General features: G+C 42.1%; 1 protein-coding gene across 2 annotated transcripts in view; it reads left to right on the plus strand.

Moving 5' to 3' along the window:
* The window catches only part of DNAI3 (dynein axonemal intermediate chain 3), an 85,178-nt gene extending 76,692 nt beyond the window's left edge, over nucleotides 1-8,486 (plus strand). For both annotated transcript variants that reach the window (XM_055402182.2, XM_055402185.2), the window contains 3 exons: nucleotides 959-1,050; nucleotides 2,391-2,513; nucleotides 8,194-8,486. In XM_055402182.2, the coding sequence (XP_055258157.2) occupies nucleotides 959-1,050; nucleotides 2,391-2,513; nucleotides 8,194-8,337 (359 nt within the window). In that variant the 3' untranslated portion in view covers nucleotides 8,338-8,486. The remainder of the gene's footprint in view (nucleotides 1-958; nucleotides 1,051-2,390; nucleotides 2,514-8,193) is intronic.
* Nucleotides 8,487-19,233: the final 10,747 nt, after the last annotated feature.

Genomic DNA, 19,233 nt, shown 5'->3' on the forward strand with positions numbered 1-19,233 from the left:
TAAACTATAACTTCTGAACTAACTGTGAGGAAAAAATAATGTATAACAGAGCAAGCAGAAATTCAAGAATGTTTCGATAGAAAAATAATTTATATCTTTTATCTCAGTTTCTCTATTTCACCCAAGTAATACTTTCTACCCAGACTAAGTATATATTTGCCTCGTTTAAAAGAAGTTTACCTTTGTTTCCAGAGATGCACAGGCATAAAATTATCATTTTCTCAGAAGAAATATGAGGTTTAGAAACACAGTCTTCAGGATTTCTAGAGTGTCAGAGTCTGGCTACTACTTGACCATATGTGTCACGAAAATGTGTTTTCCCATATTTGCTGCAAAACATTGCTTTTGCATACCTACAGGGATTACAATTCTAGGATTTAGCAGCGTGAACCAGACCTTCTGAAAAGGAGAAGAAAAAAGTTGAGATAAAAAATTAAAATTCTCCAATATGCTTGTGTTTTACACCCATTTAAAATGACCAAAAGGAGCAATTTGTTTCTGTAATAAGAAAACTGGTTTTGACTGTATTTGAAATTCATCTGGATAATGGCATCCTTTAGCCCTTACTGTCTTTGGTGAAAATTGGCGTCATGATTTTTCTGTGAAAATCTTCCATGTATTGTACCCGCTTCCTTCTCAAATCTGCCATGGATCCAGTCAGAGGGTCAACCTCACCTGGGAGTCACAGTCCTTAAGTAGAGGCTAAGAAAACATGATTGGGGATGAGCAGGGTGGCTGAGAAAGGCTCAAGGTCTCAGCTTTCATTTCACCAACTGGAAAAATGTCTTTCATGTGTTATTATGATCTCCAGTCATGAAGGTCTGATGAGATGCCAAGATTATCACAACCACAACAGGCCCTTTGGGAAATGACAAAGCAAAAATGCAGTACGTGTTTAACTTCTAAGATGACTTTCTGATTGCAGAGCTGTTTTTTCTCCCCTTTTTGAAACTTTCAGCTAAGCAGCAATTTATAGCCATAGCTGATTATTATGGAACACTGCATATATTGGAAATTCCTTGGACATTAAGTCACCCTTCAACCAATGAGGTTAGTAACTTTTGGCTTTGAGGATTTATGTGATCAGATACTGCTGAGACATGTTTTAGAAGTATGTTCAGAAATGACAGCATTTTTGCTCTGTAAGAAAATAAAAGAATCATGCAGTCAAAAATAAGAGGATATTAACCTAAATGGGAAAAGAATTTGAAAAAGAATAGATATATGTATACATGTAGCTGAATCACTTTGCTATGCATCTGAAAGTAACACAACATTGTTAATCAACTATGCTCCAATATAAAATTAAATAATGAGGGGATGTATTCCTGTTGTATGAGATAAATGGCTTAAAGCTAGAGGGGAAAAAAGCATGCAATGAAAGAAAGGCCAAGTAAATGAAGCCCAGATTCAGAGAATAATTGATTTGGGGATTCATAATCATAAGAAGTTATTTTCAGATTGTAACCCAAGCATGGGACCCTTATTTTGGTGATACCCTTCCCAGAGGACCCAGCTGACATTTTTATGCATCTCTCCATTGCCAGCCTCCATCCATCCTTCCCCAGCATGGTGTACTGTAGGCAGCGGGTCTAAAGTGGCAGTGTTCTCTATGCCCCTCCATGCATCCCACCCAGGAGTTTCGTTTCAAGCAGTGTATAATAGTTATAAAAGGAAGATCAATAAATAGTACATAAATATGGGTACAGTAAACATTAAATATATACATTGCAATCTGTTGCAAGTTCCAACAACATCAACCTAGTTCAGTTCAGTTCAGTCGCTCAGTCGTGTCCGACTCTCCGCGACCTCATGAATCACAGCACGCCAGGCATCCCTGTCCATCACCAACTCCCTGAGTTCACTCAAACTCATGTCCAGTTACTTGCAGGCAAAAAACTCTCCCTTCTTTGGTCACCTCACCCAAGGTCTCTGATGCCTTCCTTGCTTCTATTCTTCTGCCCACACATGCTAAGCTCTCCAGGGGACCAGGAACTTAGCTCTGCTTCCATCCACTTTAGGGTTTCCACTGACATCCTCATCTGGGCTTTCCAAGTTTGACTGATAATGCAAAACTTCCCTCAGCCTTAAAAGTGAGAAGGAGAGAAAGGAGGGAAAAGACGCATCCAAGGATATTTCTTTTACAAAATTGAAATTTTTCGCAGCTCTCTCCTTCCAATCCCACTCCTTTTCTGCCATCCCCCAATTCGCAGGTCCCTAAACCTCCAGTAGCCCACGAATTAGCTCCTCTGGTAATGGGCTTTGGGCCTTATCCCAAAGCAGGCAATCTAGCTAATAACTTATAAGCAGCAGACGTTCTTCCAGAGCCTTGTCAAGAACATGGGGGCTTCTCTGTGAGCCCCCCTCTCATGAGCCTGTATTTCTAACAGGTATCAAGTATAAGCCACTACTTTGAAAGAGAAGTCAAACATCTGGAATATGTAGAACAGCGCAGAATAATTCGTGAACAGGAAAAGAGAGAAATGGAGCTGGAACTGGAGAAGAAAAAAGTCGTAAGTTAAATTTCAGAAACCAAAATTACTTCCCTCCTAGAAATCCCATGGATGGAGGAGCCTGGTAGGCTGCAGTCCGTGGGGTCGCTAAGGGTCGGACACGACTGAGCGACTTCACTTTCACTTTTCACTTTCCACTTTCACACATTGGAGAAGGAAATGACAACCCACTCCAGTGTTCTTGCCTGGAGAATCCCAGGGACGGGGGAGCCTGGTGGGCTTCCGTCTATGGGGTCACACAGAGTCGGACACGACTGAAGTGACTTAGCAGCAGCAGCAGCAGCAGCAACACTAGTAGGATTATATTTGTTTGGCTTATTCCACAGATTCAAAAGAAAAACTATGCCTTTTCACATTCTTCTCTTCTTCTCATGGGAGTCAAGAGGGCAGTTCTCTGATTTCCTAGCTTAGTGTGAGTCAAACAACCAATTGGACACCTAGTGAGATTCTATCCAATTTAGTTTCTGACATTTTCTATATTTCAAGTCCTTTAGATTTGGTGGTATCTAAATAACAATATGGATACAGAGATTCAAAGTTTGAATGCTTTCATTTCATAGAAACTTAACATTTAGTGAATAATGCATTAAAACAGTGTAAAAAACAGTGGAATATGAATTAGGACATGTGGGCTCACATCTCATGTCTTCCACTTACTAGCCATGAGATCTAGAGCAAGGTTTGCATCTTTGCTGAGTTTTGGTTCTCTTGTTTTTAAAATGGGAATATTAGTAACAACCTTTTAAGATTACTGTGAGGATTTCAGTTAGGTAACCTGACAAATAATAAACTGTCATTAAGTGGGAGCTAGTATATAGAGGGCATAATAGCTACCAGTTGTTGCTCAATCCCATCTGACTCTTTGCGACCCCATGGACTGTAACCTACCAGGTCTCTCTGTCCATGGGATTCTCTAGGCAAGAATACTGGAGGGGGTTGTCATTTCTTCCTCCAGGGGATGTTCCCAACCCAGAGATTGAACCTTCATCTCCTGAGTCTCCTGAATTGCAGGTGGATTCTTTTCCCCTGAGCCACTAGGGCTCAGAACCCACCTGCCAGTGCAGGAGAGGTAAGCGACATGGGCTCTATCCCTGAGTCTGGAAGATCCCCTGGAAGAGGGTGTGGCAAGCCTCTGTAGTATTCTTGGTGTGCTGTGGTCTCCTGGTGGGCTGTGGTCCATAGGGTCGCAAAGATTCAGACCCGACTGAAGCAGTTTAGCACAGCACAGCACAGTGTATAGAGTCAAACGAACAAATAGATATAAATTTTACTGTAATAGACTAGAACTGTGAAATTTGCGATTGAGGCTAATTTGGTATAGGACGCATCCTTCTTAAACTCTACCAAAAAGGAACCTAAAGCTCTGGAGCCCCCAGCCTCCTCTGTCTCAATCTCTCTGATGTGATTTTACTTTGTTGGTCTTCCTTGACCAGTGGAACTGGGGGCTTTAAACGGTCTGTGAATTCAGCTCTTCTTTCTTTCTCACTTGAGGTCATCTCAGTCCATATTTCTGCTTGTCTCTTGCTCATTCCCTTCCTTGCCCTTTTGGCACCAACAGTTTCATCACTGCCTGCTGTTTCCTTATAACCAAATATATAGCCTCCCCCAATGTCATTACTCATGTGAGACCCGAGGTCTCAATTAAAAACACAAGCATGTGGAAATATTTTCATGTATTGCATTAGCAAATAGATTAACATTATCATACTGTCAGATACAGATTAGTGTAACAAAAGGAGATGAAGCATCATTTCAAAACTTTGTTTAGTGGTGATGAGGTATAAAAAAAGCCAATTAATTGACCTTGTTTACTACAAAAAAAATGGTCTTGGTCTGTTCTTTTACACGGTCACAAACATTGGATGAACTTCTGTCATGGGAGATTACCTGCCACCTTTCCCCACACCAGCAATCATCCACAATTACTAGGAGTGTTTACTTATTTATTTTTTATAATTTTACTTTATTTATTAAAAAGTTTGGGGAGGGCTATGCTGGGTCTTCACTGTTGCTCAGGCGTTTCTCTAGTTGCAGAGAGCGGGGGCTACTCTCCAGTTGCAGTGTGTGCGCTTCTCATTGCAGTGGCTTCTCTTGTGGAGCACAGGCTCTAGGGCACCCGGGCTTCAGTAGTTGCGGTTCCTGGGCTCTAGAGCGCAGGCTCAATAGTTGTGGCACACAGGTTTAGTTGCTCCGCAGCATGTGGGATCTTCCTGGACTAGGGATGAACCCCTGTCTCCTGCGTTGGCTGAAAGATTCTTTACCACTGAGCCACCAGGGAAGCCCCTCAGTTCAGTTCATTCGCTCAGTCGTGTCCGACTCTTTGCGACCCCATGAATCACAGCACGCCAGGCCTCCCTGTCCAGCCCCTAGGAGTGTTTAAATAGCATAGTGACAGCTAATTATCCATATAAGATAATAATAATTTGCATGTGAAGTACTTTTGAAACACTCAAATATTGTAATAATCATATCTTGGAACAGAGTTTCCAAAACTTTTCCACCTCCTTCTTGTAACTTCATTTCCATCTGACATAGTACCCTGCTTAGAGTAGAGCTTCCATGTCTCAAGTTTTCTCTGGAACTAGACGGTGGATAAATGAATACATTTAAAGGGGCTCCTCTGTTACATTTAGAACATGAATAGAGTCACCAAGGAAAAACAGCTAATGTTCATCAGAAGTATCTCCTTACAAGCAATGGCTGATGATAGGAGAAATGGGAACAAACTGTAACAGCCTCAGACAATTGCCGTGGGGATTAAATGAGTTAAATATTTACAGCACTTAGCCAGTAACTGACAGATGGGAAGTGCTAATGTGTCCACTATTAGTATTATTACAGAGGGCAGAGATAATCACATATCCATCCAGCAAGGCTGGTCTTCATGAGCGCCCCCCTCAGCTGGCAGAGATTAGGCCATGCACTTCAACCCACAGATATGAGGGTAATCATATCCGTCTCTTTGCAAACCTTGAATCTGGATACCACTCACTTATTGAAAAATAATAGTAATCACAGCTCTAACAGCACGCAAAATGGGAATTTTCTTAGCTGGAGTTTCAGCTGGAGACCCAAAGCAGAAAACAAGCAGTAGTTTCCATGTGATTCATTCAGAATTCAAAACAATTCTGCAGCCCTTAGTCAGTGACCCACACTCCAGGCTGCACAAGGGAGGCAAGATTTATGGGGAAAGAGGTTGGAAGAGAAGATTTTTTCTTTTTTGAAGAGAAGCATTGGAGGGCTATATATTCCCCATTCCTGCTCCTGCTATACCACTCAGACTCTGGGAGGAGACCTGCAAGGGAAGCACTGCTGGAGACAGGTTACTGGTGAGGATGGACAATTGGCCTCATACACCTGGCAGGAGTTTCGCTAAGCCACAGAAATCCAAGGGCCAGGAACTGCCAAGGGATCAGAGCAGACTGTCCAGGGAGAATACAGGAAACCCAGAGACAGGGACCTGACTCCTATGGCTGGAAAGTCTGCAAGCAAGAGGTTGGCTTCAACAGCTCTGACAGACAAGTGAAGAGAGGAGTGAAGTGAAGTCGCTCAGTCGTGTCCCACTCTGAGATCCCATGGACACCAGGCTCCTCCGTCCATGGGATTTTCTAGGCAAGAGTACTGGAGTGGGTTGTCATTTCCTTCTCCAGGGAATCTTCCCAACCCAGGGATTGAACCCATGTCTCCCGCATTGTAGACAGACGCTTTACCGCCTGAGCCCCCAGGGAAGTCCAGTGGAGAGTGGACCAGTGAGCAAAGAACTTGTACTGATGGCAGAGTGAGGGGGGTGAGTTGTCCTGGGGTCAGGTGGAAACCTGAAAGTGGCTAGGCTCAAATCAAATGCCTCAAGGGACCTTCTTAATGGAGTGAGGCAACCTGTGGAGGCAACCAATGGAAGTGCGCAGGGGGCATTGCAGTGCGGGCATTGCAGTTCTTCACTTACATACTGGGCTGGGCTGGATCTTCAAATAATCTGAAAATGACACTATTCCTAATACCTAAAAGTGGTAGGAAATGCTATGGAAGCTGTCACAAATGTGGCAAAGGACAAAAGTTAGGAGAATAACATCTTTCTACTCTTACCCTGTCAAGTCCTGCTCTTTTTGTGAACTGGTTATTGTAGTTAACACCTATTAAGTGCTTACTGTGTGCCATGTACCATTCTGAGGACCTGCCATGTTTAATAATTCATTTAATACTCACAGTGGTATAATGTTACAGTGATTAGACATGAGGAATCTGAGGAAGCAGATATATTAAGAGAGGGAGAAAGCAAACATATGGCACAAATACATATGAAGGGATGAAGGGAACTTCAGGCATGGTGAACACTGCAAAGAAGAAAATGCTTCTTGCAAATGATTCTCAAGAAACTAGAATAAAATGTGGTGGTGGTGCCCTCAATAGAATCCTCAAAGACAGAGTTTTGTGACAAGAGATCAGAAGGCACAGGATGACATTAGGGTGGGGACAGGACAAGAGGAGGAGAAACAGAACCAACGCAGGGGGATTCTGTGGCGGCTCAGTGGTAGAGTCCGCCCGCCAATGCAGGAGACACGGGTATGAGCCCTGGTCCGGGAAGATCCCACATGTCACAGAGCGACTGAGCCCTGTGCCACAACTATTGAGCCTGTGCTCTGGAGCCCCAGTGCCACAGCTACTGAGCCCACACACCACAGCTACTGAAGCCCATGTGCCCTAGAGTCCGTGCTCTGCAACACAAGAAGCCACCACAACTCGAGAGAAGCCACAACTAGAAAATAGCACCCACTTGCCACAAATAGAGAAAAACCTGTGTAGCAATGAAGACCCAGCACAGCCAAAAAGAAATAAATAAGATTATTTAAAAAAAAATCACAGGACAACATACCAATATGAAGTAATCGTAAGTTCATCGGAGACACAGATGAGAAGAAACAAAATCTTAAAAATCGTAATGACTGCCCTAGCAGATACTACAATAAATTTAATTAATTAATTAAATTAAAATTAAAATACTAGCTAAAGCAGAACAGTACTCATGCAAACATTGACAGATCAAAGAACAAAACAGATGAATCAGATTATTCAGCAAGTAGTGTTGGGTAAAGGAGCTGAGTAAATGCTTTTTGTTGTTTTTCCCCTCCCCTCTCAACATGCTCTTCCCTCTACCGTGGCAGGAGCTCATAGGCCAGCCTGATTTCCCTCTGCCCCTGAGAGCCCACGTCCAGTCCATAACAAAATTTGATCAGCTCCACCACTAGGAGATACCTTGAGACTGCACACACTACTCTGCTGATCTGTGCCCCTCCTATTCAGGGTCAGCAGCCCCTCTCCCTGACTATGCAAGAGATGCCCTCCTGCCCCCTGACCCACAAAGCCCTTCTGGAGAACAGCAGCCAGTCCAGCCCTTCAGAAATAACGGAAGTCCCTTCCATGGGACTTCCCTGGTGGTCCAGTGGTTAAGACTTTGCCTTCCAATGGAGGGAGGTGTGGGGTTTTATCTCTGGTTGGGGAGCTAGATCCCACATGCCTCATAGCCAAAAAACCAAACTAAAACAAAAGCAACATTGTAACAACTTCAATAAGGGATTTAAAAAGTCCACATCAAAATCTTAAAAGGAAATAGTCTCCTCCAGTCTTTGGTATGTATCTCTTGCTGTCAGAGTTTTATACCAGTGACTTGCTTTTCCCCCTCTAGAAAACATTTCAGAAGTCAAAAGAACAGTTGGAAGCTGAGTTGAAAATGGACTACGAGAGTTATTTGGAACTGGAGAAGAACATCCTCAGCAATCTAGGTCTAAGCAAACAGAAAGAATCAATGTCATACGTGGAATTAACATAGAAAAGTTTTCTGTAGAGGTGTTTTGGGGGTCTATGGGACTTTTCTTTTTGCTCATTATTTTTCATGTAAGGTGAACTAGCAAACTAAACATTAAAAAAATTTACTTGCACATATTAAGTTTGTATCTCACTACAATTAAAACTTTTGAATTAAGCGATAAGATCTGTTTCAGTTTGGGGACTGAATATGTACTAAACTTTGTACTGAATATAAAAGGTGTTGATAATGAAGCTTTCATTTTCCTGTAGTATTACAGAGCTTAAGACATCCACACTCAATCCTCAGCCAACATCTATTCAGAACCCCTGATGCCAGACCAGAAGTGGAAATCAAACTTTGCTTCTAATTATCAGGTTGCTTTTGGTCATATCTCCACAAAGCGCTCCCACTGGGCCACTGCACAGATTATCAGGCCATGAGCTAAACAAAATATTAGTAAATTGAATCCAGAAATATACACTGAAAAAGGGTAACATCTGAAGAGCACATTGAGCTTATCTAGGAATTAAAAAGTTAGTTAACAGTAGTGCTCAGTCGCTTCGGTCGTGTCTGACAAGAACACTGGAGTGGGTTACCATACCCACTTCCTGACCCAGGGATCAAACCTGCATCTTTTACATCTCTTCCTGACCCAGGGATCAAACCTGCATCTCTTACATCTCTTGCTTTGACAGGTGGGTTCTTTACTGCTAGCGCCACCTGGGAGGCCCAATGTAACAGTAGAAAATAAATCAACAATTGACTGAAGGAGAGAATTTATGATACAAAATAAACGCAGTAAAACATTCACTAAAATTCAACAGCCACTCATGATAAAACAGTAAATTCTTTGCAACTACAAAAATGAGGAAACCTCCTTAACTGGATGCAGGGTGTCTAAAACAATCCTACAACAAACGTTATACTTAATGGTGAAAAGCTGAAAGTTTCCCTCAGAAGTGTGGAATGAGATGGTGTGCACTCTCCTGTCTCCCAATCAATATCTGGTTAAACTGAAGGTTAACCAGTGTGGGCACATAAAGGCAACAGCATATGAAACTGAGTTGTGAAAGAGCTTAATGTGTCTCAATAAGAGATTCAACACACACACACACACACACACAGACGGGATTTCCCTTGTGGTGGTCCAGGGCTTCCCAGGTGGCACACGTGGTTAAAAAAAATTCCACCTGCCAATGCAGGAGACACAAGAGATGCAGGTTCAATCCCTGGGTGGGAAAGATCTCCTGGAAGAGGAAATGGCAACCCACTCCAGTATTCTTGCCTGGAGAATCCCATGGACAGAGGAGCCTAGCAAGTTATAGTTCAGGGGGTCACAAAGAGTTGGACACAACTGAGCGACTGAGCACACCAGTGGTTAAGACTCCCCAGTTCCACTGCAAGGGGCACGGGTTTGATAACTGGTCAGGGAACTAAAATTTCCACATGCTGACTGCCCTCTCCTTGCAAAAAAAAAGAGGTTCAACATCACAGGAAAGTAACCAGCGTGGGAGGTGCGTTGAGGGGAAAATAGCAGGAGATGAGACTGGAGCTGAGACTTGGAGCTAGATGGTGAAGGCTCCCTTAAACTAAGCAAAAGAAGTTGGATTAGAGTTTGCAAATAATGGGGACTTAATGGAAGGGCTCAGCAGGAAGGTGACATGATCAGCTTTATATTCAGGAAGATAAGGAACAGGTTAGAGTGGGAGAGTCTTGAGGCAGGAAATCCTATCAGGAGACTGTCACAACAGTTCAAGGTAAAAGATTAGGACACCCTGTCCCAAAGCTTAAAAATAAAAGGCTGATTGGATGGGGTAGGGAAGACAAAGGATGATGCCAAGGTTTATAAGTTAAACTGCTAGAGGAAGTAAAACTCAAAATTATTTATCAAAAGTCAGGTAAGTAGTAGCACATGTCTGAGTGCCTTTGGCCGGATGATTTACTGCTGAGAAACATTCTCCTGTGGAGTAACATTTTATAAGAGCAAATGAACACCTGCATATAAGTGATGATGGCCAGCACATGTTAGCGTCATTATTGGAATGTCCTAGGGACTCAACTTGGTGCCTGAATTTTTTTCTTTCTTCTTCTTTTTTTTTAATCCACACTCATGTCTTCGCTGAATCTATCCAGTTTCATAGCTTTACATACAACCTCCATACCTGGCTGGGACTTTCCCATAAAATCGAGCTGTATATTCGCTTGAGTATTTAATGTCTCTACTTAGGTGTATAATGTGTGCATGCTCAGTTGCTCAGTCATGTTCGACTCTTGGTGACTCCACAAACTCTAGCCCAGCAGGCTCCTCTGTCCTTGGGATTTTCCAGGTGTGGGTTGCTTATTTCCTCCTCCAGGGAATCTTCTCGACCCACGTCTCCTGCGTTGCAGGCAGATTCTTTCCCATTGAGTCACTGGGGAAGGCTGGGGATATAGTAGGCATCTCATATTTAAACATGTCCAAAATTGAGTCCCTGAATTTCCCTCCAAAATCCATGCTTCCTTCCCACAGTCCTCTAGTCACCTTGCTTCTAGTTGCTTGGGCAAAAGTCTTGATGTCATCCTTCATTTCTCTCTTTCTCTCACAATTCGTGGCCAATCTATGAGCAAATTCTTTTGACCACACCTTCAAAATACACCCGGAACCTGATCACACCTCTCCTTCCCCACTGTTCCCGCCATGGTCCAAGCCACCTTAAGCGCTGGCAGAATTGTCGCATTGACCTCCTAACAGGTCTCTCTTCAGTCTCTCTCAACAGCAGTCAGGTGGTGGTTTTAAGTGTAAGCCAGTGGCTGTCATTCTTTTGTTCAGAGCTCCTCCTCAGCTTCCCAGCTAACTCAGGGTAGGAGCCAGAGGCCTTCCTGGACCTGTAAGTGCTCATGTGGTTAGACTTTCTGTTGTCATCTTGGTTTCATCTCTCCTCCTCCTCCCCACATCACCCACCATCATGCAGCCTCCTTCCGCCCAACATGCCAGGCTTGGTCCTGACCCAGGTATTTGTGCTCAATAGTCTGTGCTTTCTGTGGTAATTTTCCCTGTTTTATTTTCATATGCTCTCTCAAAGGGGAAAAAAAATATTTTGAGTACTTGCTATGTACCAGGCTCTACATTAAAAAAATTTTTTTTAATTGAAGTATATAGTTGAAAGGAGCTTCCCAGGAGGCTCAGTGGTAAAGAATCTGCCTGCCAATGCAGGAGACGTGAGTTTGATCCCTAGGTCAGGAAGGTCTCCTGGAGAAGGAAATGACAATCTACTCCAGTATTCTTGCCTAGGAAATTCCATGGACAGAGGAGCCGGGCAGGTTATATATTCCATGGGGTTGCAAAAGAGTCTGACATAACTTAGTAACTAAACAACAAATATAGTTGAACAGAGTATTCAGGGTAAGTCTTACTGGGAAGGTGATATTGGAGCAAGGATCTAAAGAAGGTGAAGTGTTTTGCCCTGCAGTCTTCTAGACTGTGTTTGCTAACCCAGCCCCCTCTTCAACCCCAGATGACTTCTGCTTTAGTTTCCTGGACAGAGGTGTGGTCACCTCTTAGTACAAAAGAAGAAGGTGGGACTACAGAGAAAACAGGAGTGTTGTGGTTACATGACAAAATCCATTACCTGGAGCTGGCACATTGTCTCAAACAAAAGTGGGGTTTTCTTGGCATAGACGATACTGAATAAGTGTCTCCTTTAGGATTATCAAGTAAAGAGCTTAGCATGGTAGGGCATACAGCAAGCAGTAAATGTTTTGCTACTATTTTGTCTAATTTTTAAATACAATATGATTGTAACATTTATGCTATTGAAACTAAACATGGGGTTCACTTTGCCTATGAAAGCAGTTATTATCAGTTCAGTGTGAAATTTTTATTGTGTGTTTATAACCTTAGTTTTTCCAGTTCTCATCATCTCACCAGCCTGCAGCCTCCAATGGAGTCACATCAACAGCTGTAGCCCACTTTTCATGGGATCCTACCCCACCTGCTTATCAGGGATTTCATCCTTCTGCGAAGCCCCTCCAGGTGTGTTCTGTAGTCCCTGGGAAGAAGGTAGAGTCATATGTTTAAAAACAAGCCCACAACCACAGGCCCTTCTCCCAATATGCTGGAGATGCTAATGGCCTGTGACAGAGGGGGAAATGCTGGGTCAATCCCTATTGTTAGTTCAGGTTACTAACCTATGTGTTAGTTCAGATCCAGAAAGAAGCGAACACCAAGGCAGCACTAGATGTGCAAGAGATTTACTGGGAGGCCGAGCAGGAGACGCAAGGGAGAGTCTTCAGAGCTCGATGCAGGTCTGGTACCCATGGAAGAGAGAGGGAAGAAAGGAGGATGCATGGGGTGAGTCAGACCACCCAGCATACTCACTTCCCTTTGGAATTTGCGCAGACTCACTGTGCTGCCTCCTTCGTTTTTGGGATGCGTTCTTTCTAAGACTCCTCAACTTCTCCAGCAAATGCTTCTTTTCTCTGGCTCAGACTCTCCATGTAGCAGACAAGGTCAGACCTGCTGAACCCCATCAGAGAATACAGTTGGGAATCAGTTCCCAGGCTGGGAACTCTGACTGAAGGTGTAGAAATATTGAGTATGAATGAAATTGGAGTTCCCTGCTGTAGCTCCTTCCAGTTCTCACGACTCCAGCCCTTTCCCCTACTGCCCCTTCCTTCCCCACTGTGGGTCAACCCAGTTTTCTTTTTCTGCACTTAAATCTTTTGATCTAGTGTATAGTGTAGTGAAAAGAAAGGGGGTCTTGAAATCTTAGCAAAATTGAGTCCTAAACTCAGTTTTTTCACCCAGCTGTTCTGTCCCCCAAGAGTGGGTTATATCATCTGTAAAACTGGGCTAATAATCATACCAACCTCCTACAAAGACCATGTATGTATAACATCTGGCATATAGTTAGTGATTTATAAATGTTGCCTTTTTTTCTTGCTTGGTCTCAGGTGTATACACTCATGCACCAGAGAATCCATAGTGTTTCCTCTTTGTCCTAGGTAATACTCTCTGATTTTAACATTTTTGTTATTAATTATAATGAAAATGTCTCTCACTCTCAAATATGACTTAAATGGGGGCTCTGCATGCTTAGTTTAATATTAGCCTTTGATCATATCAGTAAGAGACCAGACATATTGGATGTAGTATTTAAAATTTGAAAGTAGCTTTTTTTTTTTTGCAAACTTAAAATGTTTATGACTACTCTGAAAATCAATCATTTGAGTAAGGATTGATTTATTAGATTAAATTTAATTATCATTCAGCTGTACAAACTGCTTTTTACCCATTAAGAAATGTTGCATAATTAAGCCAGTGTATTTTCAGGCTCTCAGATAAACATACCGTCTGGGTGCGCTTCGCATGAAAAGGCCGTTGGCTCCAGCAGACCATGGCCCAGGCCCACTTCCGCAGCCTCAGTAGTAATCCGCCACTGTAAATAATTAACACTCCCTGTGCCCTGCATCCAAAGCCTGCATAGATAGGGTAGGCACTCTCCACCTGGTTGCTAAGCTGCCATTGCCAGGTCAGATACTATGTGACTGAGCAAGGCCCCTGCGACGGAAATTGAATATCTCAGTGAAGGGCAAATTAAACCCTATGTGATGAATTCACTCCTTCCACAGCTGCTGAGCTGTTTGAGGGTCATAGGCTCATGTAAAACCACTTCACACTATCAGAGTTTCAGAACGCCAAACATCAAAGAAACCAGCCATGGAAGTTTATGGAGACAATAATGATTTTAAAAAATTGTGTAATTGCTTTCAAATGCTTTCTTGTTCACAAATACGACATTAAAACATATGCAGTGTGGGTGGTAAATAATACAGGTTGTGTTTTTCTGCAACAATGCCAATGTTCCAAAGGGCAAAAAATAAGGTTTCTCTGTTACCTGTATATGTGATATTCTAAACTGTTTTTAATCTTTTATTAAAGAGGGGAAGGAAAGAAGATGTGAAAGAGATTTCATATTATTCCTTGTCAACTAAGATACATTTCCAGTCCTTTTGTGAAATCATATTTTTAAGAAAAATAATTCTCTTAAAAAAACCACTCTAAAAAAAGAAAACAATTCTAAATCAAATCTAATATATGGCAAGTGCCCACTTTATGTCAGCCTGAATAAAGAAGCTAAATTAACCTTTGAGACTGACAATAATTTTTCAGTTTTCATGAAGTTTCTTGACTGTATGGATCTAAATATAACAAATTAAGAAAACAGAATAAACTCAGTTATCCAGAATCCTAACAATCCTTAACTAGAACTTCTGTGCATTCTAGTTTTGTAGTGAACACTTTCGACAACAAAAGACCAAAAAAGTCTTGTTATTAGGGATTTATTATTAGAGGTTTCCGTTCCGTTCCGTCGCTCAGTCGTGTCCGACTCTTTGCGACCCCGTGGACTGTAGCCTACTAGGCTTCTCCGTCCATGGGATTCTCCAGGCAAGAATACTGGAGTGGGTTACCGTTTCCTTCTCCAGGGGATCTTCCCGACCCAGGGATCGAACCCGGGTCTCCCGCATTGGAGGCATACACTTTAACCTCTGAGCCACCAGGGAAGCCCATTAGAGGTTTATTAGGGATCAATTTGAAGGTCCATTGGAATATCAGTAGGATACAGCCTGCAGGTTGTCTCTCTAGGACTCAACAACAATTTCTGATTGTCATTAGGTATAGAGACAGTTATGTAGAGTTTAAGCTCAGCCACACTCAAGCTTTGTAATATTGGGCAAATAACCTTTCTGATCCTCCATTTCTTCATCTATTAAATGAGGATGATAATACCCATTGCACAGAATGATCATGAAGATTATAGTCAGATAAAACATATGAAAGTTCCTTATAAAATTTAAGTGCTTTAAACATGAGTATGTAGAATAATAATAATAATAGACGGTGAACTATTTTGGGATTCTAAAGTGATTTTCGAATCATCGAAACAAGTTTACTTATGCTTACTATAGTGTATTTTATTGCATTATAACGCCTTACAGTGTTTAATTAGCATTCAACTAGCCAAGATATTCCATTCTGTTACCTCACCGGATGTAAATAATTTATCTATGTTTCTAGCCAATTAATTTGGTTTAACAGTCCACTGACTCAATGGACATGAGTTTGAGCAAACTCCAGGAGATAGTGAAGGACAGGGAAGCCTGGAGTGCTGCAGTTCATGGGGTCACAGAGTCAGATATCAGATGTCTGCTTCCTAGAAAATACTATTCCCTTTCCATGGATTAAAAACCACCAAAGAGCTTCCCTGGTGGTCCAGTGGCTAAAGCTCTGCACTGTCAATGCAGGGGGCCTGGGTTTGATCCCTGGTCAGGAAACTAGATCCCACATGCTGCAACTAAGAGTTCACAGGCTGCCACTAAAGATCCCAGAGCTGCAACAAGGATGAAAGATCCCATGTGCTGCAACTAAGACTGGCACTACTAAATTAAAAAAAAAGCTACCAAGAATTAAAAAATGCTCTAAAATGAATCACTACCTAATGCAGCACAATAGTGAGTATCTGCATGCATGTAGCCCACCAGCCTCCTCTGTCCATAGGATTCTCCAGGCAAGGATACTGGAGTGGGTTGCCATGCCCTTCTCCAGGGGATCTTCCTGACCCAAGGATAGAACCTGTGTCTCCTGCACTGCAGGCAGATTCTTTATCACTGAGTCACTGGGGAAGCCACAATAGTATCTACATACCTTTTAAAGATAGTAGTTCATGTGTGGTCTTCCTATAGGAAAATGAACAGTGCTCATAAGAGCTTGTTTAGAGACTAAAAAGGAATTGACAATGTGCTGTTAATAGTTTCCAGTCACAAAGTAAGAGGGGAGTCAGGGCTTTGGAGTCAGAAAGAATTCTGAACCACTTACAATCTTTAGAGATTTAACCATGGCAAGCTTCTGCTGTAGTTGAATGAATTCTCAAAAATGGCCACAGCAATATATCTGCTCCCACGAGCTCTTCAAAACCCTTGCCACACCCCCTCAAAAGATAGACTCTATTTCCCCTCCTCTTGAAACTGGGTGGGGCTCTGTGGTTGCCTCAAAGAACAGAATGCAGCCAAAATGGCTGCATGACTTTTTTTAGAGAAAACTGAAGGTGTCCCCTCTCTCTTACATTGCAGGAGGAATTTTTACCTATTGAGCCATCAGGGAAGCTTGCAGATCAATGCAACAGAATAGAGAACTCAAAAATTCACCCACACAAATATGTCCAACTGATTTCTTGCAAAGACACAAAAGCAGTTCAATGAAGGAATGATATTTTGAGTTTATCTTTGTGTATGGTGTTAGGAAGTGTTCTAATTTCATTCTTTTGCATATAACTGTCCAGTTTTCCCAGCACCATTTATTGAAGAGGCTGTCTTTGCCCCATTGTATATTCTTGCCTCCTCTGTCAAAAATAAGGTACCCATAGGTGCATGGGTTTATTTCTGGGCTTTCTCTCTTGTTCCATTGGTCTGTATTTCTGTTTTTGTGCCGGAGCCATACTATCTTGATGACTGTGGGTTTGTAGTGTAATGTGAATTCAGGAAGGTTGATTCCTTGGCTCCATTTTTTATTTTTAAGATTACTTGGCTATTCAGGGTCTTTTGTGTTTCCATATGAATAGTGAAATTTTTTGTTCTAGTTCTATGAAAAATGCCATTGGTAATTTGATAGGGATCGCATTGAATCTGTAGATCGTGTTTGGTAGTAGTCATTTTCACAGTATTGAGTTTTCCTACCCAGGAACATGGAATATCTCTCCATCTGTTTATGTCATCTTTGATTTCTTTCATTTATGTCTTATAATTTTCTGAGCACAGTTCTTTTGTCTCCTTAGGTAAGTCTATTTCTAGATATTTAATGCTTTTTGTTGCAATGGTGAATGGGATTGATTCGTTAATTTCTATTTCTGATTTTTCATTGTTAGTATATAGAAATGCAAGTGATTTCTGTGTATTGATTATGCATCCTGCAACTTTGCTAAATTCACTGATTCAGTTCAGTTCAGTTCAGTTCAGTCGCTCAGTCGTGTCCGACTCTCCGCGACCCCATGAATCACAGCACGCCAGGCCTCCCTGTCCATCACCAACTCCCGGAGTTCACTCAAACTCATGTCCATCGAGTCGGTGATGCCATCCAGCCATCTCATTCTCCGTCGTCCCCTTCTCCTCCCGCCCCCAACCTTTCCCAGCATCAGAGTCTTTTCCAGTGAGTCAACTCGTCGCATGAGGTGGCCAAAGTATTGCAGCTTCAGCCTCAGCATCAGTCCCTCCAATGAACATCCAGGATTGATCTCCTCTAGAATGGACTGGTTGGATCTCCTTGCAGTATAAGGGACTCTCAAGAGTCTTCTCCAACACCACAGTTCAAAAGCATCGATTCTTCGGCGATCAGCCTTCTTCACAGTCCAACTCTCACATCCATACATGACCACGGGAAAAACCATTGCCTGGACTAGACGGACCTTGGTTGGCAAAGTAATGTCTCTGCTTTTTAATATACTATCAAGGTTGGTCATAACTTTCCTTCCAAGGAGCAAGCGTCTTTTAATTTCATGGCTGCAATCAGCATCTGCAGTGATTTTGGAGCCCAAAAAAACGAAGTCTGACACTGTTTCCACTGTTTTCCCATCTATTTCCCATGAAGTGACGGGACCAGATGCCATGATCTTTGTTTTCTGAATGTTGAGCTTCAAGCCAACCTTTTCACTCTCCTCTTTCACTTTCATCAAGAGGCTTTTGAGTTCCTCTTCACTTTCTGCCATAAGGGTAGTGTCATCTGCATATCTGAGGTTATTGATATTTCTCCCAGCAATCTTGATTCCAGCTTGTGCTTCTTCCAGCCCAGCGTTCCTCATGATGTACTCTGCATATAAGTTAAATAAGCAAGGTGACAATATACAACCTTGACGTACACCTTTTCCTATTTGGAACCAGTCTGTTGTTCCATGTCCAGTTCTAACAGTTGCTTCCTGACCTGCATACAGGTTTCTCAAGAGGCAGGTCAGGTGGTCTGGGATTCCCATCTCTTTCAGAATGTTCCACAGTTTATTGTGATCGACACAGTCAAAGGCTTTGGCATAGTCAATAAAGCAGAAATAGATGTTTTTCTGAAACTCTCTTGCTTTCTCCATGATCCAGCGGATGTTGGCAATTTGATCTCTGGTGCCTCTGCCTTTTCTAAAACCTGCTTGAACATCTGGGAGTTCACGGTTTATATACTGCTGAAGCCTGGCTTGGAGAATTTTGAGCATGACTTTACTGATTAGCCCTAGCAATTTTCTGACACTATCTTTACTATATATCTATGTATAGTATCATGTCATCTGCAAACAGTGAGAGCTTTACTTCTTCTTTTCTAATCTGGATTCCTATTATATCTTTTTCTTCTCTGATTGCTGTAGCTAGGAATTCCGGAACTATGTTGAATAATAGTGGTGAAAGTGGACACCCTTGTCTTGTTCCTGATCTTAGGGGAATGCTTTCAGTTTTTCACCATTGAGAATGTTTGCTGTAAGCTTATCATACTGTGTTGAGGCAGGTTCCTTCTATGCCCATTTTTTGAAGGGTTTTAATCATAAATAGGTGCTGAATTTTATCAAAGGTTTTTTCTGCATCTATTGAGATTATCATATGGTTTTTATTTTCCAATTTGTGAATATGGTGTTTCACATTGATTGATTCCCATATATTGAAGAATCCTTGCATCCCTGGAATAAACCCAACTTGATCACGGTGTATGAGCTTTTTGATGTGTTGATGAATTCTGTTTGCTAAAATTTTGTTGAGGATTTTTGCTATTGGCCTGTAGTTTTCTTTTTTTGTGTTGTCTTTGTCTGGTTTTGGTATCAGAGTGATGGCGACCTCGTAGAATGAGTTTGGAAGTGTTCCTTCCTCTGCAATTTTTTGAAAGAGTTTTAGAAGGATAGGCATTAGCTCTTCTCT

This window comes from Moschus berezovskii, chromosome 4 (genome assembly GCF_049115385.1).
Source record: "Moschus berezovskii isolate FMDL1 chromosome 4, NW_MosBer_1.0, whole genome shotgun sequence".
NCBI lineage: Eukaryota > Metazoa > Chordata > Mammalia > Artiodactyla > Moschidae > Moschus > Moschus berezovskii.